Source organism: Mesoplodon bidens (genome assembly GCF_964165515.1).
Source record: "Mesoplodon bidens genome assembly, chromosome: 5".
Classification (NCBI taxonomy): domain Eukaryota; kingdom Metazoa; phylum Chordata; class Mammalia; order Artiodactyla; family Ziphiidae; genus Mesoplodon; species Mesoplodon bidens.
Window position 1 is genome coordinate 58,783,415 of NC_138161.1, and position 26,628 is coordinate 58,810,042.

General features: G+C 39.4%; 1 protein-coding gene across 1 annotated transcript in view; it reads left to right on the forward strand.

The window, feature by feature from the left end:
• Nucleotides 1-26,628, forward strand: part of CD96 (CD96 molecule) — a gene marked incomplete at both ends in the record, with an annotated part of 88,540 nt that overhangs the window by 40,742 nt on the left and 21,170 nt on the right. The window contains 4 exon segments of the mRNA XM_081235407.1: nucleotides 3,890-3,980; nucleotides 5,703-5,708; nucleotides 5,711-5,890; nucleotides 11,874-11,966. Coding sequence (XP_081091533.1) covers nucleotides 3,890-3,980; nucleotides 5,703-5,708; nucleotides 5,711-5,890; nucleotides 11,874-11,966 — 370 coding nt within the window.

Below are 26,628 nucleotides of genomic sequence, written 5' to 3' on the forward strand. Positions count from 1 at the left end.
CGTTAAGCTTTGCAACCCTGAACAGTTAGGAAGCACCTCCCAGCCACAAGTGGGTACTTACAGGCAAGCAAGGCTCTGAACTGGTCTCTGATGGCTCCGGTGCAGGGTGAGCACTCCTGCTGCCTTAGAAGGCTGTTAGCTGACTCCTATCCCTGGGAGGAGGGCACCTCCAGTTCCTGTTCCCTCCCACTTCCAGGGAAGGCTGCTTTCCAAGTGGGTGTGTCCCTGCCTGTAGGGTTTTTCTGCAACAAATGCAAAACTTTTCTCCGCCCCCCTCCACCACTGAAGAAAGTTGTCCCTGGAAAATATCATGTAGTAAAACAGTAAGTCGAGCACCTACAAGTCTTAGTTCTGTTTCCAGAAGACGAGATCATCTGGCCTGTCAAGCAAAGAAGGAGATTTAAGAGGGGGAATGGGCATATGGGCAGAGAAACCACATGCCTCAAGAATATCTGTGGTTTCAAATATTTTGTCCAATTTTCAGACCATGAGTCTCCATTTTTGGTTGGAAACTATTGATGCTATAAATACAGTCAGTAGAAAAGCCAGAGAACTTGCAGAAAGGGGAAGATTAAGTGAAAGGACTTCCCCCCCAATTTAGAGAAATATAGCAAATTTGGGGTTGCTTTTTATTATGTAACTAGAATTGGGAAAGCTGAGATATGTTGGCTTCTACTCTCAATTGGAATGAAATAAAGGGATAATCAACCTAAGCAAAAAATATGTATTTCAGATAGGTAGATAGATAGATAGATAGATAGATAGATAGATAGATAGATTTAGGAAGGAAAACCTACCAAGAGGAGACAGGCACATTTTAAAGAAGGTGTCCATGGAATAAAAAAATTTTGAGTTATAGAAGAAAATATAGAAATGGTAGAGTAGAAAACATGTAGAGACTGAAAGTCAAATTTCAAGTGAAAAACAAATGTGTGGGGCATGGAGAGAGACCCCAAATAGAAATGAAGAGTTGGTAAACAAATTGGGAAACTTTTTTTTTCCTTTTTTTAGGTTTTCTCTTTCTAGACTAAACAGCTATTTTCAAACTGATTCTGTGAAAAGTCCTTTGGAAAAGGTTCTGTCCAAACTTCAGCAAACTGAATATGGGATAATTTACAAATGGTCACCATCTCAGTATTTCATCTGTGGAAATAAGGGAATGATCAGTCTTACAGCCAGATTTGGATTCATTTTTCCTGACTCATCAGTTTTATCCTGCTCCAACCTCTCCTTCCAGGACAACATCCCCAGCTCACTCTCAAGCCCATGAACCATTCCATCTGCCCATCTTTGTGAATCCCCCACTACTTTTCACCTGTAGGATCCAGGCCCAACTCTTGCCGGTCCACAAAATATAACTGCCTTCTAAGTTATTCCCGGATTTCATCCCTCTCTGTACTCCCACAGAACCCTCCAAATACTTTTTGACACTTACTGCAGAATTCTTTGTGCTACTGCTTACTTATCCCATATGTACTTAGAATAATGTGCTGGAGAAACCAATAATTTACTTGTTTCATGAATGCAACAGACACACTGAGTGAGTGAATGATTTTGACTTCTCAGCAGAGTAAGGTGTGTGTGTGTGTGTGCGCGCGCATGCGTGCGTGTGCACGCACATGTGTGCTTATATGTATGTGTACGTAAACTTGTTCATATTTACTTCATTTTTTCCCCAAATTTAGCATGTTTTTCTTCTTAATTGTTTGGAAATACAGCTCTTCTTTCTCAGCAAAAACATATGTGCTTGACATTTCATAATATGTTCGACTTCAATTTGAACTAGTTTAGTCTGAAGCTTTTCAATTTTGGAGACTAAAGGAGTTTCGGGACAAGAACCATATCCCTAAACAAAATCTTGGAACACTGTCTGGAGCTGGTATAGAATATATGAAATCTGAATCATTCCATGAAATCTGAATTCAGAGAATCTACAAGAGTTAAATCTTTTTGATATTTTTATTAAGTTGACAGGAAATTTCTTCAGTGAGCCAGTTGCCTTTATGAAATAATGGAACCCCTACTTGTTCCTGATATGACCGTATCCTCATCTTTTGGTGGGTTGAATGAGCATGGAGAAAATGAATCATGAGAGGGGTTAAAGGTATGGGCATTAATACAAACCTTTACAACTTTTAAAAAACATTTTTTTCCTGTAACTCTTACATGGACGACCTGGAGATAAATATCAGTCTTTGGCACTTTATTGGATTAAATAAACTGAATTCTCTTTCCTTTACTTATTAAGAATACATTTCAGGGGACCTGGTTTTACTTTTAGGACAGAAAAAGACATAATTTCATGGGGCTGCATTCCTGTCACGTGCCTGCATCCCATTGGCAAGTGCTGAATGGGTAGGAAAGCTGGGGCTGCAGTGTTTGCTACTACCGTTTTGGATACAACAGATGACCTCCTCTGAAAGTCTCATGATTTCCTTAGGGTTTTTGCCATGATGTGATGTTCTGAGGGATGTTCAACTGCTCCTCAGTGGGATCTCACCAGAAAGATGGGACTTAGTATCCTTAGGTTTGGTTTCTCAGTTCTGCTCAAGACCAGACTCTTTGGGCATCACCATCCTGTGGGGAAATGGGCACACCAAGCATTAAATATAGTTAATTGTTCTTTACTAGTTAACTAGCATATTCATCAATATTCATGTTCATCAATGAAAAATATTTGAGAACTAAGAACTAGGGTTGGTCCTATGTAAAACACACATATCTCTGGATGAGAAAACAAGTAACTGAAAATAGGATTATAATTTTGCAGCGTCTCAGATAAAATAATGAAGATCCAATAAGTCTTATCAGATATTTTCACCAGGCTCTTGAAAAAACCACCATCTTACAAAGAACAAACACAGTGTTGAAAATAAAACATAACTAACCCTCCTCTAAGCTCCCGGGTTTTGTAACATAAGCAACCTCTTCTTCTACTTCTTTCTTATTTCAATACAACGTGTTTTACCAGGAAATGTCTTGGACTGGGATTAAGGTAACTCTTCCAATTGTGCCATCAACTACATTCTACTCCTTTTGACCATTTTGTGATTCTGTGCCTTGATTTCCCCATCTGTCAAATGGCAATAATAAGGTGGTTCCTATCTAGCCTATAGGATTGTTTAGATGATAAAATAAAAAATTAATTAGGAAAACTCTTTACAAGTCAAAAGTGAGATGTTTATATTAAATGGTTCCTGTAACTGTTGCTACAAATAGTACTTTACATTATTTGGGGAACGAAAGCCACAAAAGTCTGGCTTTCTTTTAGCTTTCAGTCTAACAGAATATTCTTCTCTGGCTGCTGCCTGTTATAGCTTCTTCTTTCTATTCTTTGGTTTCCATTTATACAGTTTTATTCTGCCTATGTAGGGATGTAATTTTCCTTTTCCAGAACCCAGAATCCAGACTTGCAACATTAGTATAGTCCTAGATTCTTCTTAAATTGACCTTAAATTCTAACCATTAATTTATAACATCTCTATAGGAGATTGCCTGTTTATAGTTCGCTCCTTAAACCTCTTAAAGGTAAACACTGCCTTGTTAAAAGTGGAAAAAATGGGCTTCCCTGGTGGCGCAGTTGTTGAGAGTCCGCCTGCCGATGCAGGGGACGTGGGTTCGTGCCCCGGTCCAGGAAGGTCCCACATGCCGGGAGCAGCTGGGTCCGTGAGCCATGGCTGCTGGGCCTGCGCGTCCAGAGCCTGTGCTCCACAATGGGAGAGGCCACAACAGTGAGAGGCCCGCGTACAGCAAAAAAAAAAAAGTGGAGAAAATAACTTTGTGCCAATTCACCTTGTTTGAGGCTTGATGGAGATATAAGGGGTACCAATTCAGTTTCTTCTGAATTGGCAAATAATTCTTTCTGTATTCTGCCTTTAACTCCTTCCAGAGAATATTTACCTGCTCACTGCAGAATGTATTTCCCACAGCAAATCTTACATGGTTTATAGAGAGAAGCTTCCCTCAAGGTGAAAGAGAAGGTAAGGAAATCAGTCAATGGAAGTGGGTTTGGCAAAGAAAGAAAACAAAGAACAACAGAAGTTGCTGCTGCCCAAGCTGATCTTGGCATTTAAGAGCAATTCTCATTCCAAGAAAAACATCGCCTTGCCTACCAGATGCCATTTTCTGATACCTCATCTAGCTCCTCCAAGGGGTTGGGAGGTAACATTTCCCAGAATATAAGAAATATATTTGACTTGGTCCATTCGTATATAAACACTAACGTTGTATTTAACTGTCAGTAAATGCAAATCTTTTATATGAGTGCAAACAAGTTTAATTCAACATACATGAATTAATCATTTCAGTTAGTTCAGTGAACTTAGCATCACTACTTTAAACCAATAAATAATTTCTACTTTTTCTTGCAAGGATCTGGGGGGGTTGGGGGTGAGGAAGTTTGGAGGAAGTGTACATAAAGGACTTGGCTCCATGGCAAGGAACATGTTTACCAAGAGGATTAAAAGTTCCTGGAGCAGGACACACGTCAAGACAAGCTCAGGTGAGAACATACAAAGCGATATTCTCATAGGTGGTAAACATGGCAGCCTCTGCCAGAACAATCCCAGCTGTCTCCTGCCTGGGACAGCAGCCCTTCTCCTTTCTCCTGAGTCATTTTTCCTCAGAGCTCAGTAAATTTTCAACAGTCACTGAGTCACATAGCTCTTGCTGCATGATCTTTAATTGATAAAATTTTAAGTCTACGTTGATGAATGATTGTATTGATCCACTTGATTCATTTTGAGACTATTACTGGTTTTGTTATTAGATCACTTTAAAAACAATTCACCCACAATCAGGACAGGATGCAATCCTGCAAATATCTTTTAAGGGTCATTATAGATATGTTCTGTTAAATAAGCTGTGATTTGATGTGCCCATTACCCTTCCAACCTTGAGGCCAGGAGGCATGGCCAGAATTTTACCAGCACACAACTGCATTTAGTTATTATTTTGGCAAGTGATAACTTCAGAACTGGCATTTAGAACCCTCAGTGTCAAGAAGCTGTGAGACAAAGTTCTGGCCTACAGGGAGGGAGAGTTTTACATTCATTTCCTGCTACCATGTATGCTATTTGGAGGTGGTACTAACAGTGGCAGTTAATATTTCTAAAGAAGACTTGCAGGACCCAGAATGACAGTGTTATAAGTCTACAGCTTAATTCAGGAAAAGGATATAATCTAGCAACAATATTCTTAAAGTAAGGATATGCTTCCCATGTACACATTTACAGCACTCAAAGTGGGGGGCCCAAAATGGACTCTCAGCTGAGGTTGTTTTATGTTTTCCTGGTCACTTAGGCATATTCCTGCTACTGCTCACACTCCACAGAAGAGTCCTCCCAGGTTCTCACCTAGGCCAGGGGCAAATCATCAATCTCACTGTTATCAATAAGCAATGCTGATGAGCTGGGAAAACTTGTCCCTAGACCCACTAGGCCCATGGTTACAAATAAAGCAGCACTTTTAATCAATATATTTCATACCTTGGCCATGGATTGATGCCATGCAGGAGCTTGAACAAAAGAGTTCAGGTTAATTCCAGGCCTTCCAGACAAATGCTCACTGCAAAGAAGCTGTGGTTTGACCACTTTAGATTCTATATCACCATAAACCACACTGCCTCTAGCCATACCTTGGCATCATTGTATGGCTCATATGGAAAACATTGGCGACTAACCTTGTTCTTATCTGCCTTGTAGAAATACACATACTAATGAAAAGAGAAAAGACAAAGGAGGATTTTGGGAACTGAAGTCTGTTTTGACAAGTGTGTATGATAATAAACCAGCCCAATCAAACAACCTAACCATCTGGTGTATGGCTCTGTCTCCAGTCCCTGGAAACAAAGTGTGGAATAGCTCATCCGAAAAGATCACGTTTTCCTTGGGTGAGTTGTCTATTTAATGAGATCAACAAGGGGTGGCCAAGACTGCCGTAAGTTCAGAACATTTCTAATTGAAATGAATAGAATACTGATTATTTCCATGATATTTTAATCTCTGAAAACTCTCTCTACACAATTCAAAATTATTAGATTTCAAAGTAATGGACATTTTTTGGCTAAAGGAACTCTACTGAAAAGAATTTCTTCAAATAAAAAATAGCTGATTCCTATTTCTAAGAATTTCTGGTGAATACAGCAATGTTTTAATTCAAATTCCATTAATAATAACTCTAAACTAGCATTTTTGTTAATCTACAATATAATGAACATTAACACTAATATACTGATGATCAAGAGAGTTTTTAAATCCCTAAAATTACTTCAGAGTCTATAAAAAACATTCATTTATGTATAGGATATATAATTCTAATACTTAGGAATGGATAAACCATGTATGAGATATAATGATTTTATTTTCTTTTTATTGAAGTATAGTTGATTTTCAGTGTTATGCCAACCTCTGCTGTTATAACAATTTTAGTATCCCTAGATTTGAAGCACAAAATCTGACACGGAGGATTTTTATGACTTGAAAATTTATATGTGGGATCATTCTACTATTACAACATTAGATTAGCCAGAATATTCATTACTCTGAACAAGATCAAAAAATAAAGATTTACTACATAAAAGATGTGAACAAATATCTCAACAAATACAGCAACAACAGATTGTCTATAGAGGTGCATAATGACAACTGTCAAATATGCATATGTAACAGTAAAGTAATACCTATAAAACTTAAACAGATTTGAAAGTCATTATTATGACTCTGCAGAACCATTAACATCTTTTACCACCTTCCTAAAAATAAAACTTAAACAGATTTGCAAGTCATGATCATGGCTCTGCAGAACCATTAACATCTTTTACCACCTTCCTATTTTCAGAGATATTGTAGTCTATAACATACTTATAAAAACCAGAATAATTTATGAGGGAAAGAGTTTCCCTTTGTTTCAAGGCTACAGTCTGCATATTGGGTCCTTCCCAGCCCTGTTACCAATGCTGTTAGTTGGTTCCTGCGAGCTTTGGATGGGGTATGTTGCTGTGTAAACCCATCCCTGTTATGCAGAAACAGGTGCCATTCAGACATGAGGACAGTAGCATCATCCCTGCAACCCTGCAACCATGCCTGTTCACATCATTCTGTGAATTTTGAGTTCATCATTCAGAAATGGTCATGAAACATCCATACTCAACTTAGCCTAATTCCCTCAGAAATAAGTGCACCTCCTTTCCAGAAGACTGTCCAAGGTTAGGGCTGCAGTCTTGGAACAGTGTAAAGGTAACTGGTTCTCACATAGATTTACCAGTAGCTTTGGCAGAATCTAAGGACATGAGCTAAAAAGTTAACCTCAAATTCCTAAGGAGAATCTTATTCCCATCATAGACAGAGCCACGTTTGAAAAAACAATATTTTACGATGTTAAGACTGGTTCTTGTTTTTTTTGTTGTTATTTTTTAAAGACTTTATTTTTTAGAGCAGTTTTAGATTCACAGCAAAATTAAGAGGAAGGTACAGAGATTTCTCATATACCATCTCCCCACACATGCATCCTCTCCCTCATTATCAACATAACTCACCAGAATGGTGCATTTGTCACCACTGATGAAGCTACATTGGCACATAGCAATCACCCAAAGTCCTTAGTTTACTTTAGGGTTTCCTCTTGGTGTTGTACATTCTACAGATTTAGGCAAATGATGTACTCATCATTATGGTTTGGTTAGGTCATTCAGCCCTAAAATTTCACTGTCCTAAAATTGACTTCTTTCACTTAGTAATATGCATTTAAAGGTTCCTCCATGTCTTTTCATGGCTTGATAGATTTATTTTTTAGCACTGAATAATATTCCACTGAATGAGTAGACCACAGTTTATGTATCCATTCATCTACAGAAGGACATCTTGTTTGCTTCCAAGTTTTGACCATTAAAAATAAAGCTTCTATAAACATTCATATGCAGGTTTTTGTGGGGCATGCATTTTCAACTCCTTTGAGTAAATACGAAGGAGCACAATTGCTAGATTGTAGGGTAAGAGTATGTTTAGATTTATAAGAAACCAAGAAACTGTTTTCCAAAGTGGCTGTACCATTTTGAATTCCCACCAGCAATGAATAAGAGTTCCTGTTCCTCCACATCCTTGCCAGCATTTTGTACTGTCAATATTCTGGATTTCAACCATTCTAATAGGTGTAGCAGTATTTCATTGTTGTTTCAATTTGTGTTCTCTGATGGCATATGATGTGGAGCATGTTTTTATATGCTTATTTGCCAACTGTATATTTTCTTTGGTGAGATATCTGTCTCTGGCCCATTTTTATTTTTTTTAAACTTTTTAAAAATTTTATTTATTTTTGGCTGTGTTGGGTCTTTGTTGCTGTGCGCAGGCTTTCTCTAAGTTGCAGTGTGCAGGGGCTACTCTTCGTTGCAGCGTGCGGGCTTCTCATTGCGGTGGCTTCTCTTGTTGCAGAGCACGGGCTCTAGGTGTGCGGGCTTCAGTAATTGTGGCACACAGGCTCAGTAACTGTGGCTCCTGGGGGCTCTAGAGCGCAGGCTCAGTAGTTTTGGTGCATGGGCTCAGTTGCTCTGCGGCGTGTGGGATCTTCCCAGACCAGGGCTCAAACCCGTGTCCCCTGCATTGGCAGGTGGATTCTTAACCACTGCGCCACGAGGTAAGTCCATCTGGCCCATTTTTAAATCAGGTTGTTTGTTTCCTTATTGTTAAGTTTTAAGAATTCTGGGTATATTTTGATAACAGTTCTTTATCAGATATATCTTTTGCAAACATTTTCTTCCAGGCTTTCCTTCTCATTCTCTTGAACTGTGCTTGGTTTTAAGATCAGAAAGTAGTGAATATTTTTTTTTTTTTTTTTTTTTGCGGCACACGGGCCTCTCGCTGTTGTGGCCTCTCCCGTTGCAGAGCACAAGCTCCAGACGCGCAGGCTCAGCGGCCATCGCTCACGGGCCTAGCCGCTCCGCGGCATGTGGGATCTTCCTGGACCGGGGCACGAACCCGTGTCCCCTGCATCGGCAGGCGGACTCTCAACCACTGCACCACCAGGGAAGCCCGGTAGTGAATATTTTTTAAGGTAAGAAGGAAGAGCACTGATTCTGATACTCAAAGCACACCATAATTTCAATTTTACAGGACAGCCCTGATCTAGTATAATTTTAGGCAATTTTAAATTGTCAAATGAGTCTTTATCCTTTACGATCAAATATTAAAGACAGTAAATCTCAAACAGTTCAGTTTCCCAAAATTATAGCTTATATTCTGCTCATATTCTGACATTTATCTTTTGAATGATTTAGAAGATACAGTTGAGGCTCTGCAAAGCGATATCACTGCCATGTCCTATTTTCCTATTTGTTGTAAGTTCTTAAACATTTACTTCCAAACATGCTTTCTGCCTGCAGTAGTACTGCTGGATGCTTTATAAACTCTGGAGTAAAGTTCTGATGCCTTGTGTAAGAGTCATTGCCTTGTGGGACAGATATTGACATGAAAATGCAGGAGAAAAATCTGTCTCGTAGTGCTAAAGTAGAGAAATTCTAAGACTATTACAGAACAAAAAGGAGATTCAGGGAGAGAAGGGGAGGACTTTTTGCTCTCTTTTTTTCCCAGAAGAGAGTAACAATGTTGGAAGGCTGCAAGGTAACAGCCCTCTGAGGTGCTTCTTTCCCTACCTTACCCCCCTGTCTCTCAGGACATTCAAGTGCTCAGTGATTCTTATTCTAGAAAACTCAGAAAGGGGAAGGTGTCAAGGTGAAGGTGGCTCGTCAGGCAGCTATTCGAGTACCAGGGCCTGAAGAATTGTCATGATTCAATAGTAACTTTAAAAAAAGTTCTTTCTAAAAATATTCTATCATGCCGACCTAGTCTGTCAGAATGTCTTATATTGTAGCATGGAGGAGTCAATGTTTTGGCATATACACAGAGTTGTTTTGTTTTTTAGGGGGTAGAGGGAATAGTTTGTTTTTTTTCAGTTCAAGAGTTGGGTGCAGGGGCTTCCTGGTAGCGCAGTGGTTAAGAATCCACCTGCTAATGCAGGGGACATGGGTTCGAGCCCTGGTCCGGGAAGATCCCACATGCCGTGGAGCAACTAAGCCCATGCGCCACAACTACTGAGCCTGCGCTCTGGAGCCCACGCACCTAGAGCCCGTGCTCCGCAACAAGAGAAGCCACCGCAATGAGAAGCCTGCGCACCACAAAGAAGAGTAGCCCCCACTCGCCGCAACTAGAGAAAGCCTGTGCGCAGCAACAAAGACCCAACGCAGCCAAAAATAAAATAAATTTATAAAAAGAAAAAAAGAGTTGAGTGCAGATACCTCCTGGGGTGGGTAATATTCTGCCTGTCTTATTGATTAAATAGATTTTCAACTGGTTTTATGATTTCCCTCATACCATGACTGATCCCGGGAATAGTTGTGGCTCAGTAGCTCAGTAGTTGTGGCTCGTGGGCTCCAGAGCACAGGCTCAGTAGTTGTGGCGCATGGGCTTAGCTGCTCCACGACACGTGGGATCTTCCATGCCCAGGGCTCGAACCCACGTCCCCTGCATTGGCAGGCGGATTCATAACCACTGCGCCACCAGGGAAGTCCTGAGGGTGTGATTTTAAAGAGATGTAAAAGATAATAGTCAGCATCAGGAAATGAAGATAGGAGTGTAATGCGGGATTAAATCGTGATCAGATTTGTGTGTCATGCTGAAGAGTTCAAACTTGTCCCAGATGGCATAAGGGGAAGAGAATAGTCATTCTGCTGACCTATTCACATACTCTCCATATAACTACCCCCCAACCTCCTCAGAGATTAATAGCAAGGGATCATTTATGATAGCAAGCCACAGCCAGCTGTGAGTACTACCTATAGCCAACAGCAATAACAAACTACCAATGAGAATAAAACATAGATGCATTTAGATCACAAAAACAAATTCCTTCCAATGTGCTATGTGCTATCAAGTGACATAACTTAAATTGTATATACTTATTCCTTAAGGTAAATTAAAGAATAGGAACAATAGTATAATTTCTAATTAAATGTCCAAATAATAGATACAGCTCATCAGATGTGTTATACTGTACCCAGTGCCATGATATCTAGAAAAATCACAAAATCCCCTAGCCTGGAAATCATTTAATTATATTTAATCCACATATTCCTAAAGTCAATAGGTCCTTCTTACATTTGTAAATTGTTTTAAAATACTAATAGGATTATTTTACAGTACAATAACGGAGACTTATTAAGGAAATGACATGAATGTATAATGTGATAAGTAAAACAACGTATTCCAGCCTCTCTTTCATCCGAGACCCCCCCACACACACACACAGAGAGAAAAGCTATAGCCAAATAAAAGTTTTATGAAAAAAATGGAAATTTTAGAAAGAGCACAATAATACCATCAGTCTTAGGTTTATTGATGTTGTGTCCCATTGGAGAGCTGTATCATTGTTTCTACTGTTAGTAATAAAAAAAATTTGTGGGTTTATGGATATGTAAACTGTATGGTTACTTTTCAAATACCTCAAAACATTAGCTGCAGTAATTATTTTACCAGGTTTTGGTTAAATGTCTCTTTCTCCAGGAAGCTTTCCCTGACCTCTCAATGCTGGTTGGTGCCCCTCCTTTGCATTCTCGTGGCACCCTGCACTTCTGCTGTCACAGTACTAAACACAGTGCCTGGCTACCTATCTATTTTCTAGGCTGTATGCTCTTTAAAGAAAGCTCCATGTCTTTGTCATCCACCATTAAATTCCACTACCTTGCCCATAGCAGGGCAATAATCATGGTTTTTAATCAATAATAATTTGTTAGATGAATAAGTAAAGGTTTGGGGGGAACTAAGTTAATACTTTATCTTCCTATCACAATATTTTGTTCATTACCCATGTCTATTTAATCCTTCCAGGCTCAGTGAACCCTCCAACGAATTCTCTGCTTGATGCTACAGAATCTACCCGTGGCACCCAGCCTTCTCCAGCCAACAGCATATCTCCTACAGGTAAGGATGTTTTCATCCTGTTTTACTTCCCATGAGCTATTAATCCTTTAACTAAGTAGGTTGATAAAGAAAAACTTTTCAGAAAATTTGTATGATTCATGCCCTGTTCTTGCCTATGGCGTTTCAGGTAAATATGTTAAGTACTATTCTCATGGATTAAATGAATTAGCACAGTTTCCAAAGTCCTTCACTTGAAGACCTGGCAAAATCAGGGTCAATAAATCTTCAATGAGAAATTTAAGTTCTGTATTTATTACTAAATAAGTTAATAAATTGACAGTCCTCCTCCACATCTATGTTCTCAGTAGGGTGTTTAAGAAATTGGTTGTAAATGGGGATCCTGTGGGCTAGAGGTGGGTAGATAGTTTTAAATTTAAATTTGTTCTGGTTCATATTAATTTTGACAAAGTTGACTGGTGTGGACTTGAATTCAGCCTCCTAGTGGCATTATTAATAATGGAGTTCAGGCTGGGTCAGTGTTACTGTGGCAAAGGGATAGCAGTGACTTTCAGAAGTTGGTATTGATGCAAACAAATCATAAATTTCCATATCTATGGCCTTTTTGTTTAACAAAGAACCAAGGTGACTTTCTCTAACACAGAAAAGGATGTTCTACATAGAGTAGAAGTATGCTTTTTATTTCTTATTTAATTAAACTATCAATGTTAGCTCAAAGTGAGAACTGAAAATGGAATAAGACAAAGCACTCGGTAGGAATGAACAGTTCCTTTAGCCTGTAACCTTTAGCATATAGCCTGAAGTCACTGTCACAGGTTGATATTTCTCAGAAAATGAAGCATGTGGCAGGATGAGAAATGCCTGCAAATCACCCAATAGAAGTTTTACATCCATCTGATTGTTTCCTAGTTCTTAAAGCTTTGTAATTTTCTTTTTTTATGCTTCTTTTTCTTCCACTTTTAACTCATCATTCAGCAATAAACCATAGTAAATTATGATATTCTTCATTCAACAAATATTAGCATATTCAACATTAATACCTTAAGTCTCTTTAGTACTCTATGTATTAGCTATCCATTGCTGTATAACAAATTACCCAAACAAAAGTTAACTACTTATAACACATATATTGTCTCACGTGGTTTCACATGAGACAGGAGCAGCTTAGCTGAGTGGTTGGCTCAGGTTCTTTCATGAGGTGGTAGTCAAGCTGTTGGTTGGAGCTCCTATCATCTGAAGGCTTGACTGGAGCTGAGGGCTCTGATTCCAAGCTTGAACACATTGTCAGGAAGTCTCAGCTCCTCACCACATGGGCCTCTCTACAGGGCTGCTCACAATATGGCAGCTGTCTTCCCCCAGACCAAATAATTCAAGGAATAGAGTCACCAAGACAAAACCACCCTCCCTCTTTATGACCCAGTCTGCAAAATTGCACACCATTACTTTTGCTATATTCTATCTGTTAAAAGCAAGTCACTAAGTCCAGCTTATACTCAAGAGGCAGAGAATTGGGCTCCACTTCTTGAAGGAAAAAGTGTCAAAGAATTTGTGGACAAATTAAAACAACCACATCCTATCACTTAGAAGACGTTTGCACCTAAAATTCAATGTGGTTTGATATTCTTTATTATGAGAGGTAGACAGAGTAAGCATTACCATTTCCATTTTCCAGATGGGGACACTGAGATGCTGAGAACTTAAATAACCACATGACTAATAAGTGGCAAAGTAGTATTCACACCAAAGTCTTCTGACTATAAATCTAGTTCTCAATACATTAGATGCCATGTTTTCTCCAAATGGTCTAAACACTTCATGAGGACAGGGACCATATTTATTTCACTTCCTCACGCATGCCTAGCACAGAGTAGGCATGCAAACATATTAGTTGAATAAATGAATGAAAAATAATAAATGAGAATAATGTTCCTTCACTATGTAGATATCATTTAATAGACTCCATGGTGTCAAAAAAAGATGATAATTTGTTTCTGCCTTGAAAAAGTTTGCCTTATACTTGGAGAGAGATGACATGCACATATGAAAATAAATCCAAATAGTAAGGTGAAAGGTGCAGTGTTTTATAGAATTAAAATGCTCAGGGAGAGATACGGACCAAGAATTCTTAAGCTTTGAGTATGGAAAGGTGCCTATGAGTTCATGGAGTCAGGAAGTGTTACAAAGAGAGATGAAATAAGCTGACCCTTGAAGGATGTATTGTATTTATTTGACTATTAAGAGCTTGAAAAAACATTTTAAACAAAGAGAACAAAATGAGCAGTTATGCATTGGTGAAGATATTCATGGGGATTTGAGAAAATTTTAGTAAGTAAGTTTGGGTCAGAGAAGTGGGATTGTGTAGCAGAGAAGCAGGGATGAAGATTGGAAACTGCAGAATAAAGAGAGCCTTCAGACCCAGTCTAAGGATTCTAAATGTTATACCTTAAGAGATGGGAGGAACCTCATTAAACATTTTTTTAGGAGGGAAGTGACATAATTCATTCACCACATGTTTATTGAGCACTTCCTATGTACCAGGTGCTCTTCTAGGTGCTAGAAATACAACAGTGAACAAAAGAGAAAAAAGAATCATGCTGTCATGGCGTATCCCTTCTGCTAATTGAAAGCACAAATGAATTTCTTCTAGCTCAGTTTTCTGTGGGGTTAGTTGACATATACTAAATTGTTCCATCATTTCAAACACGATTTTTATTTCTGTGAAGAAATTCAAGAAAAAGGAAAGGACATTTGTTATCCTCAAAGAGTCTACAATCTAATATAGCACTAGTATTAGAGAGGTTGAAAGAGCACAGTCAAATAAATATATTTGTTTAAAAGCAGAAAAAATGCTACCTGATCTGCTATCATACTAAGGTGATACAGTTTGGAAATTTCTGGAGAATCAAAAGACCTCCTTAAAAATAAGGCCCCATTACACTGGACCTCAGGACTGTTTTAGATCAATGGTTCTCACGAGGGTGATTTTGCCTCCACCCCCTTCCCAGGGACATGTGCAGTGTGTGGGGACATTTTTGGTTGCCAAAATGGGGGAAGGGATAGTGCTCCTAGCATCTGTTACGCGGAGACTGAGGATGCTACAATATAAGACAGGACGAAGAATTATCAGGTCCAAAATGTCAATAGTGCTGAGGTTGAGAAACCCTGTTTTAGTTCCAGGCTCAGGTATAATAAGACTAGCTATTTCTCACTTTACAAAATCTGGACCTCTGTCAAGATAGTAACAAGATAATTTTTGGAATAATTTTCAGTCTGATTTTTATATGTCAAAAAAACATGTTAAATCAATGGCTGCTTATATCTAAGTGAAACTTATTTGCTTAGAATAATACTGAATTACAACTGAAAAATCTAAATCTCATCTTGGCAATCTGGAGGGTAATTGTGAAATCACATGATGACTGGCTGCCTCAGAAGCTGGTAGGGTTCGCCCTTGTGTTCTTTTAAGAAAGGAAATGGGGGGCTTCCCTGGTGGTGCAGTGGTTGAGAGTCCGCCTGCTGATTCAGGGGACACGGGTTCATGCCCTGGTCCGGGAGGATCCCACATGCCGCGCAGAGGCTGGGGCCGTGGCCATGGCCGCTGAGCCTGTGCGTCCGGAGCCTGTGCTCTGCGGCGGGAGAGGCCACAACAGTGAGAGGCCCGCGTAACAAAAAAAAAAAAAAATGAAATGGGGTGGAACATGTCATGGAAACCAACTTCAAAAGGCTATGGTTTTGTTCTAAATTCTAAGATGTAGTGAACTATATAATTCAGTCATAATTATTAAGCTACAGATCTTGCTGCAAACATCCAATTTGTATTCTTTTTTTTTCCTCAATGAAAGGATATTCTTGAAACAAACGTAGAAAGTAATGGAAACAATGGAACCTTATAACTCACAGCCAACTTCAAGAGTTACCCAGGGAAGCCCAGCTGAATTCAACCTGAACTAACTGGTGTTTTCTGAGTGCCAGCTGCATTCGCAGCACTGTCCTAGGAAAAGACAGGAGGCTGACAAGCTAAGTGGTGAGATGAGACAAGCCTGCATGGAGCCATAGAGACCCCAGGCAAATCTAGGATGAGACGGTACTGGCGTAACTCCAACCTTCCATTGCCCTGAGCAGAGCCCTATGCCTTCTAACGCACTGGCCATGAATTGCCTCTAGACTATGTAGCCTCAGAGAGCAGAACCTCAGAAACCTCAGAGAGCATAGCCTCAGAAACGCCAGCCCCGACTGTAGCAGTCATCCAAGACCTTTCATTCAACAAACACTGAGTGCTGACAACGAGCCAGGAATTTTTGAGGTGCTGGGATACAGTAATGAATGAGACTGGCGGGCCCCCTGCTGCACAGAGTTTACAATCTAGCCAGACCCGCTTGCCTAGCCTCCCATTTCACTGGCTACCATGCCACAGACCTTTTAGCTTTGCCTCCTATTTTTGTGTACAACTCTTGGACCTGATGGCATTTACTTTTGCTATTAAGCCCTCTCTAAAAACGTAGATAATCCTTACAGTCTGGATCTTTCTACTCCTGGAAGCTTTGAGTGAAATACCATATCCAGTCTGATTCTAACCATTGGCCAGCTCTCCAGGTGAGCACACCTGATCCTTGGTGAGTGGGGGGAATCAGAGAGGAAGGGTACAGACTGAGGGAAGTAGTTCCACAGGGGATGCAATGGGACTACTAATTTATGAGAAAGCCTGTCAGAAATGGGTGGGAGATCAACCTGGAATTAGATGAGATTAGTCCAGCACAAATACAGGGGAAGCAGATTAGATCAGTTGTAGATCTGGATATTCTAAAGTGAAGAGGGGGGGTCCCAGAGAGACTCTGCAAGGCAATGAGAAGCCTATGTGATTTGTTTGTGTTAGCAACTTCTGACACCTTCTCTGGTCATGCCATACCTGTCTTCAAGGGTCAGGACACCTCTGTTGCTGTCTGATCATTTCTGTCTTTATCATATGTATCCAAGCACCAAAAATTAAGAAAAGTAAATGAGTTCTGGGGACATGGAGAGTAGAATCAGGAAAGTTGTGCAGGGAGTCTGGAAAGAAATATAGACTCAAATAGAAGAAAGATGAGAGACAGATCTTCACATAATGGTCTTGAGCAAAGACATAAAATAACATGCATGCAGGACCTAGGAAGACAAGCAGGATGAGTGCTGACAGTGCCTGTTGGGAAGGTGGCTGCAAGTTGCTTAGGTGAGGTGGAACCAGGTGGAGGTGAGCTTACGTTAATAGGCTATGGATTCAATCTGCGATCTGAACATCAACAAACACCCACTATGGCTTTTTGAGTATATAAAAAATGTAAGTAAAACAGAAAACCAAATGATGATGACCAGATGATATAGATTTAAAGTGATAATGGTCTGAACTAGAATGGGCATATGTAGAAATTGAGAGTTCTGTGTGTGACAGAAGCCTCAGCAGGGTTGTCTGCCTAAATGTGGGGGAATAAATAAAATATTTTTATAAAACTATCACACAAGGGCTTTCCAGGTTTTTTTTCTAGTTATTACCTAAAAATTTTTCCCAACTGCCATGATTGTATTATAGTACTAAGCAATAATGTTAACAATGTTTGTTAATATTTGAGTGCCTCTGATGTGCCTGGCACTATTCTAAATTAGTAAATGTATTATCTCATTTAACCCTCCCCAAGACACAATGGTATAAGTACTGTCATTATCCCCATTTTACAGATGAAGATACTGAAGCACAAAGAGGTTAATTAACTTGCCCAAAGTCGTGCAGAAAGTGAAACAACCTAAACAGTCGGCTGCAAAGCCCAAGTCTTACTGCCTCTGAGAGTACATGATGGGTGCTCAATAAATGTCATTAGACATTGAATAAATCCCTTCTAGTGTGAAGCTGGTATTGCTGCTATGCAAAGGTCAGTATGACAGCTATGTCTATATTAATCTTTCCTTCTCTGGACCAGTGCTTTCTGAGAAATGCTGCCTCCAGAAGTGGGGCTGACATTTCCTTAGTTGGAAATTAATTGGAGAAGAAGACCCTCCTCCATTCGTTACCCCTTTTCCTCTCAGCATCATTATACTATAATTCTTATTGCTCAGAGATATGTACAGAATCCATACAAAACTCCAGTGCTCTCCCTGGAATCCTAGGGAATTCTGGACATTACATCTTTCTCACCACCATTCACCTGGGACACACTTTACAGGTTGTTAAAGAATTTCTCAATTTTTTCCACTCCTGTCACCCATAAGTCAAGGGTAGCCTCCTTGATGACTGATTTACCTTGGGTATGTGTTTATTCAGTTTTCCCCCTTTTGGGTGAGGTATGTTTGGGGAAAAGCTATCAGACGTCCTATTCAGTTCATTTCCTAATTATTGAGTGTCTGTGAACACACCACATGATGTGTGATGAGCTCTGTCCTGCCTACTGTCATCTTCCCCCAAAGGAGTCTTGCAAATCCTTTCTGGACCAGTAATCCGGCAATACACATTGCCTTTAGTCCTTCAGTGAGCACACGTTCCCCAAACTATCTGCCTCCCATGGGAAAACAGTTGTATGTAGAAATTAAGATTTCACGCCACACATCTCCTTTATGTTGACCTGAGGATCAATATCCACCTTATCCTGACATTGGGGGTTGATGAGGCTGACTTGGATGTGTTTAGATGTATTTGCTGACCTATATTCTTTTAAGTGCAGTTTTCCAGTCTATGCCATTGTGGGTTTAAAGCCTCTTTGTGCTGCAGGTGAATTACTGGAGTACAATTACACATTTGTCAAGGAGACTGGGTAGTTATATCGATAAATGCTATGTCAGTAGAATGGAGGGCCCAGTGAAAATATTACTATTTGAGAAAATAAGTTAAATTTTCAAGTTTAATCTTACATAAGAATAGGCAAAGTCTTAGACAATTGAGCTTGATGAACTTGATCATTATGACAGCAGCAGCCTGAACTTAAAATAAATTTTACCTCTGTTTTTAGTTGAATAAATAAACTGAACTGGGTAGATTAGAAAAAAATAATTTTCTTTTGCCCCATCATTCTCTGTCCAAATGAGCTCTGTTGAATTTCTGCCTAGCCTCTGAAAGAAATTTTAGGTAATTTTTTCCTTGGCTTTTTTGGTGATTTTTATATAATAAATATTATCTGGTCCCTTTCAGCCACAAGAACAGATTTGTGTCAATAATTTAAAAAGCTTGTCAATGTAATGTCAAAATTTGCAAAAGTTAATTCAGTTCAGAACTTCTCTCCCTCCTTCCCACCAAGTGTGGGTCTACCTCAGCTGTGGAAGCCTGGGATGTGAGGTTGTGTCTTTTATGTCTTGGTTGCGGGGGCGGGGTGGGGTGGTAAGAGACAGACATGGGAGATGTCTTTGAGATTTCCTGGCTCCATCCTGTTCTCCACTCCTATTTGTTGGCTTGACTCTCTTTGGAGATCATGAAATGGGGAAAAAAGAGGAGGGGTAGGTAAGGAAAGACCTTCCTTGTCAGGCTGACTGTAATCTGACTTAGGTGCCCTAAGGCTGGGGAAAATAAAAATTACCATCTTGACCTCATGGGGCACTTCAGCAGATTTCAGAAATCTGTGACTGACCTGTCCCCTTGATGGGCCATGCTTCTCTTTCTGTCTCCTGCGTTCCTCCCCTCCCTGCCTGTTAGCTTCTGGGGGTTTGTCAGCTTGGGAGCTTTTTTGTTCCTCTTAGTATTTTTTCCTGGGGGAGATTTCTTTTTGTGTCATTCTATTTTGTCTGGGAAAACATGTACCTTGGCCTCCTGTTTAGGGAAGTACTCTTTTTCCCCAGTATGGCCATATCTCTCTTATCTATGCCCATTTAGCACTGCGACTTAAGCATAGGCTCCCAATGTAGCCTCTTTAGCCTGAGTAGGGCACTAGTCCCCTTTGTCCCAAACTCCAGTACACACAGGTCAAGAGCTCTGAGTGATCTCTTGAACCCACACTTCACTTGGACTAAGCTAAGGGAGCATATTCTTCTTTTCCTCATCCATGAAAAGGGACTTGACTCATAGCACCCCAACTCTCTCCAAAGAAATCCTCACCAGGGCTGCTTTCATCCCCTTACATAGCCTTGAGGTGGATGATGGACCAGAACTGATGAACCCATTCTACTCTATCTTCACATGTCCTTCCATGTCCTAGGAAAAGACAGGAGGCCAAGGTACATGTTTCGGTGTACCTAAGAGTTTAGGTGGTCTAAAACTCTACTTTAGAAGTGAGGATGACTTGCCCTGTAATAGCACTCTTAGCCTTTGGGACCTCACCTAAAATGGAGGTACAAAGAGTCCCATTTGAAAATTCTGCTCTGCATTATCCGTTAAAATTAAAAGAAATTCAGTGACACCAGCAACAACAAAAAAGAAATTAAGAAAACAACCTCATTCACAATAGCATCAAAAAAGAGTAAAATACTGAGGGATAAATCTGAGCAAGAAAGTGAAATATCTGTACACTGAAAAATATAAAACATTGATGAAAGAAATTATAAGACATGCAAACATGTGAAAAGACATCTGATGTTCATGGATTGGAATAATTAATATTGTTAAATTGTCTACACTACTCAAAGCAATATACAGATTCAATTCAGTCAGTCCCTATCAAAATTCCAATGGCATTTTTCACAGAAATAGAAAAAAACAACCCTAAAATTCATATTCACAAAAGACACCAGATAGCCAAAGCAATGTTGAGAAAGAAGAACAGAGTTGGAGGTATCACACTTCCTGATTTCTCACTATACTACAAAGATGTAGTAATCAAAATAGTATGGTACATGCATAAACAGACATGTAGGCCAACGGAACAGAATAGAGAACCCAGAAATAAACCCAAGCAAATATGGTCAACTAATTTTCAACAAAGGCACCAAGAATACACACTGAGAAAGGGTAGTCTCTTCAATAAATGGTGCTTAGGAAACTCGATATCCACATGCAAAAGAATGAAATTGAACCCTTTTCTTATACCATACACAAAAATCACCTCAAAATAGATTAAAATTTTAAATATAAGACCTGAAACTGTAAAACTCCTAGAAGAAAACATAGGGAGAAAGCTCCTTGACATCACTTGGCCTCAGCAATGACTTTTTTGATATGGCACTAGAAGTTCAGGCAACAAAAGCAAAAATAAACAAGTGTACTACATCAAACTAAAAAAAATTTCTGCACAGCAAAGGAAACAATCAACAAAACAATCTATGGATTGGGAGAAAATATTTGCAAATCATATATCTGATAAGGGGTTAATATCCAAAATATATAAGGGATTTATTCAATTCAATAGCAAAACAAGAAACCACCTGCTAAAAAATGGACAAAAGACCTGAACAGACATTTTTCCAAAGAAGACATACAAATGGCCAAAAGGTATATGTAAAGGTGCTCAACATCACTAATCATAGGGGAAATGCAAATCAAAACCACAATGAAATATCACCTCACACCTGTTAGAATGGCTGCCATCCAAAAAATTAAAGATAAGTGTTGGCAAGGATATGGTGAAAAGAGAACCCTTGTACACTGTTGATGGGAGTGTAAATTGATGTAGCCTTTAATAGAAAACAGTATGAAAAACATGGAAAATGGTTTTCAAAGTTCCTCAAAAATTTAAATGTAGAACTATGATTTGATCCAGCAACCTGTCTTTTTGGTATATACAGAAAGGAAATGAAAGCCACCTCTAAGAGATATCTGTGCTCCCATATTCACTGCACTATTCACAGTAGCCAAGATGTGGAAATAGCCTAAGTCCCCATTGATAAAAAATATATATATTTATGTATGTGTGTGTATATATATATGTGTATGTATGTATATATATACATATATATATATATATATATATATATATATATATATGTTATTTGACCTTAAAAAAGGAGATCCTATGATATACAACAGCATGGATGAACGTGGCGGATATTATGCTAAGTGAAATAAGGCAGACACAGGAAAAGAACTACATGATCTCACTTATACGTGAAATCTAAAAAGAGTCAAATACATGGAAGCAGAGTAGAACGGTAGTTACCAGGGCTGGGGTAACTACCCCAGTGTACAAAGTGTACACTACCCCAGTGTACAAAGTGTACAAAGTGTAACTACCCCAGTGTACAAAGTGTACAAAGTTGGAGTTAAGTAGGATTAGTAAGTCTAGAGATCAAATGTAGAGCATGATGACTATAGTTAGTAATACTGTATTGAATACTGGGAATTTGCTAAGAGTAGATTTCACATGCTTTCATCACACACACACACAAAAATAACCCTGTGAAAAGAGACAACATGTTAACGGGCTGAGTATAGTAATCACTTCACTATGTATATGTATATCAAATCATCATGTGTACACATATACAATTTTATTTAAAAAGTTTGTAAGTAAAATAAAATAAATTCATTGAAAATGAAGCAAACATGATGAGGTGATGGTTTACCCACTGAGATGGTCCACAGAAAGCTGTAGTTCTTGGCAATGGTGTGATGGATTGACAAGTAATAAACAGTTCTACAAACATGGCCAAGGTGAGGATGCTTGAAGAAAATGGGGAAAGACAAGAGAAGGAAGAAAAGGAAGAGTGTTAGCATGGGTACTGCCTTCCTTAATGGGTTATTAAAAGCAACAGAGGACACTCGGCATGTAAAATACCAGGTAGTATAGTACCTGGTTCATAGTGTCAAAATGTTATGTTTTATTATTAGTTCCGTTAAATCCCTTTGGGAACATGGTAGGAACCCAAGGTAGGAAATAAAATGGTTGAGAAATTAACCAGTCTGTCTTTATAAATTGTTTGGTGTGTGTGTGTGTGTGTGTGTGTTTTAATAAAAACAAAAAAATACTAGACTTATGTGTCTACTTCTACTTGAGATGGATTCAGATGTAAATGAAACCCCCCATGATCGTGGTCTTATGAGTGGAGGAGGAAAGTGGGCAGTGAGAAAAAGCAGATATCTATAAAGTTGGCCTGAAAGGTCACATGTTACATCCAATTTATTATATTCCCACTACTCTACTCTCCCCCTCGCTCACTGGGCTCCACCCAAATCGGCCTCTTCGCTGTTCCTCCAACATGACCTGGGTGCTCCCACTTCAGGGCCTTTTCACTCATTCCCTCTTCCTGGAAATTCTTCCCCCCAAAATCCACATGGCTCACACCTCATTTTCTCCCAGTCTTTGTTCAAATGTCACCTTCTCAATGTGGGGCTTTCCATGACCAACTCATTTTAAACTGTAACACCCTCTATCTCACTTCCTGTCCTCTTTCCCTGTTTTATTTTTCTCCTTAGTGTCTTTTAACATCTTGTATAATTTACTCGTCTGGCTTTTCCCCACAAGAAAGTAAATCCCATGAGGGCAGGATTTTTTGGTCTGATTGGTCTACTGATGTCTCTCCATTGCCTAGAACAGTGATAACACATGGTTCTCAATAAGTATTGATAACTCCATAAACATTTGGGAGTGGGGTAAGGATATTTTCTAAAGTACAAAGAAGAAAGTGATTAACAAGGGAAGGGTTTTAGAAAGAGCAGAAGAAGGCTCCCTAAAGAAAAAGGCACCTGGTCACGGCCCAAAGACTGGGTAGTCTCATGACAGGAAACTAAGAGGTGATGATGGGAGAGAGGAGAGAGGAGAAAAGCAGAGGATATAAAGGCCTTCTGTTTTGAGTGGTTGTGTGTTAGGGACCATGACTAAGCTCTTCCACGGCTAAACCTTGGTTCTCAAAGATTTCCCCCCAATTAAACTGCCTTGGGCTCTCTAACATTTCCTTCCATGCTATTAACAAGGCTAACTATACTTTTTTTTAATTAAAAAAAATTTTTATTTTATTGAAGTATAGTTGTTTTACAATGTTGTGTTAATTTCTACTATACAGCAAAGTGATTCAGTTATACATAAATATACATTCTTTTTCGTATTCTTTTTCCATTATGGTGTATCACAGGATATTGAATGCAAATAAACTTATCTACAAAACAGAAACAGACTCACAGGCATAGAGAATAGACTTGTGGGTGCCAGTGGGGAGAGGGACTGGGGGAGGGGTGGATTGGGAGTTTGGGACTAGCAGATGCAAACTATTGGGTATAATGGATAGACAACAAGGTCCTACTATATAGCACAATGAACTATATTCAATAGCCTGTGATAAACCATAAAGCCTAATTACACTTTAAGGCTACCAGAGTGGATTGAATATAATCTTTGGTGTCAGACAGGCTTGGGTTCAATTCTTATCTCTGCCACCTACTAGCTCTGTTATCCAGGGCAAGTTATTTCACTTCTCTAATACTGTTTTCTTATATTTAAAAAAACAGAAGTAATATTTTCCAGTTCACATGGTTATTAAGAGTATGAAATGTAAAAATGCATAAAGAGCAACTCTAAAACTAAGGCTCACACAGTCCAGTCCAAGAAGTAGGCCGGGATCAAAAGAAGGGTCCAGTGATCAAAATTAATCTTGAAATAAATCAATACTTTTACTTGTATTTTTTAATTCCTTGAAGGAGGAAGCAATGACCAAATCAATATTTCTTTTTTGTTGTTGTCATTACCATTTTATCCTTTATTCTCCACTTACACCACAACTGCTCACCTGTCTTTTTTATTTAACACATAGTAGTCAATGTTAAATAATTAAATTGTTTGGAAAATATTTCAATATTTTCCCCAAATTAATCCACATGGGGCCTCTAGCATTTCCCTGCCTTTCCTTCTTCGGCAGTGAGAGGGATGGTCACTGGGAAGATGGCAAGAGTCCAGGTTAAGGGATTGGGTTTTGCTTCCTAATGTCATAAGGAGCCAACCAGAATTAGCTCTTATAGAACACGTCTCTGTTGCCTCCATCCAACTCAGAACTGTCTTCTGAGTTGATTGGAGCTGTCTTCTGACTTCATTGAATTTCTAGTGATAACATAAAGGAGTAATTTTTAACGTTAGTGAAAAAGCATTTTCAGTTTTGGGATTTTTTTTGTTTTTTGTTTTCTTTAAATGTTGAGCCTTCTTTTAATTTATTTATTTTTATTTTTGGCTGTGTTGGGTCTTCATTTCTGTCCAAGGGCTTTCTCTAGTTGTGGCAAGCGGGGGCCACTCTTCATCGTGGTGCATGGGCCTCTCACGGTCGCGGCCTCTCTTGTTGCGGAGCACAGGCTCCAGACGTGCAGGCTCAGTAGTTGTGGCTCACAGGGCCAGCTGCTCTGCGGCACGTGGGATCTTCCCAGACCAGGGCTCGAACCCGTGTCCCCTGCATTAGCAGGCAGATTCTCAACCACTGCGCCACCAGGGAAGCCCCATTTTAAGTTTTAATAGAAATGGGCTTCAAAAGGTTTCAAATCTCATCTAACCTCATGGCAGTTTATGAATTAATATAGCAAGCCATTTTGTACTAAGCAGTGTTTTCCTCTAAACCCCTTCTTCTTTCCTGGAAACCAAGGATCATTATCTTGTACCTCTGGACATGTACAAGGTTAAATAACAATAAACATTCAAACTGAAGAAGAAATAAACAACCAGCAAACAAAGCAAACAACTGTCTATCACTGGGTTTGGCGTATTACTTGCCTACATGGTATTTCATAATATAAAACCAACTATTGAATTCTGAAGAGGTTTTGCCATATTGTGAGTGTAAACATAACCTTAAAACAGAAAAGACAAAAAGCAAGTATGGCTTATTCGCATACTGAAATATGTAATACAAATCTTTTAAAGACTTGACTGAAAGGAATATGAAGGCAAGTCTTTTAAAATGCTGTACTTGATGTCAAGAGATTGACAGATACATATGTCCTCTTATAGTTACAGAATCTCTAGGTCAGACTCTAGGAAGGGATTGCTTTCAGAAACAGAAGTAAAACAAAAGAAAACAGCTCAGAGAAACAAGCAGCATTGGCTGCCACCAGCGTGCCACAGTTTGATCACTGTTCTGCTGCTGAGGCCATGGATGTGCACTGTGACAACACTCAGTTCAGTTCAACACACAGAACAAACACTTCTGAGGGCTTATAAAGGCCCAGCCCTGGAATAGACAAGTACCACACATTACTAATACTAAACCACAGTGTGTAGACCACCCCAGGGCCTTTGCACTTGCTGTGTCCTCTAAAGCTCCCACAGCCCCTCCCCTGCCTCCATTCTCCCTCTGCATTCCTCAGGGCAGCCTTCCTGGGACTCTGACTAGGCCTTCTCTCCTTCAAATGTTCTCACGTTTGGATTGGTTTATGTGATTCTCTGGTTAATGTCCATATCCTCCATGAACTTAAACTCCAGGGAAGTTCATCACTGTATCCCCAGTGCCAATTCCAATGCCTGGAAGATAGAGGCTCCCAAATGCTTGGTGAATAAATGAAAGAATGTAGGCAGGGAGTAGCAAGAGATAACAATGTTGAGATTGTCAGAGGTTGTGTCATGTAATGCCAAGAGGCCTTAACCTTTAACCATCCTGTAAAGCTATCTCTTGCTGGCTTCAGCTCTGACTTCTGCATGATAGACAAAATCCAAGATTAAAGGATTCATTCTTTCAATAATCTATGCAACTTGACACAGACCCTTAGGCCAAGACCAAAACAAAATTCAGCTGGAGACTGAATTGACCTTGGGCTCCCTCAAGATAGTGATAGCTGTCATAGATCCTTTTGTTCCCAGAAGCTATGGCACTGATTCAGCCCTCAACAAACTCCACAGGCCTGCCTGTGAGA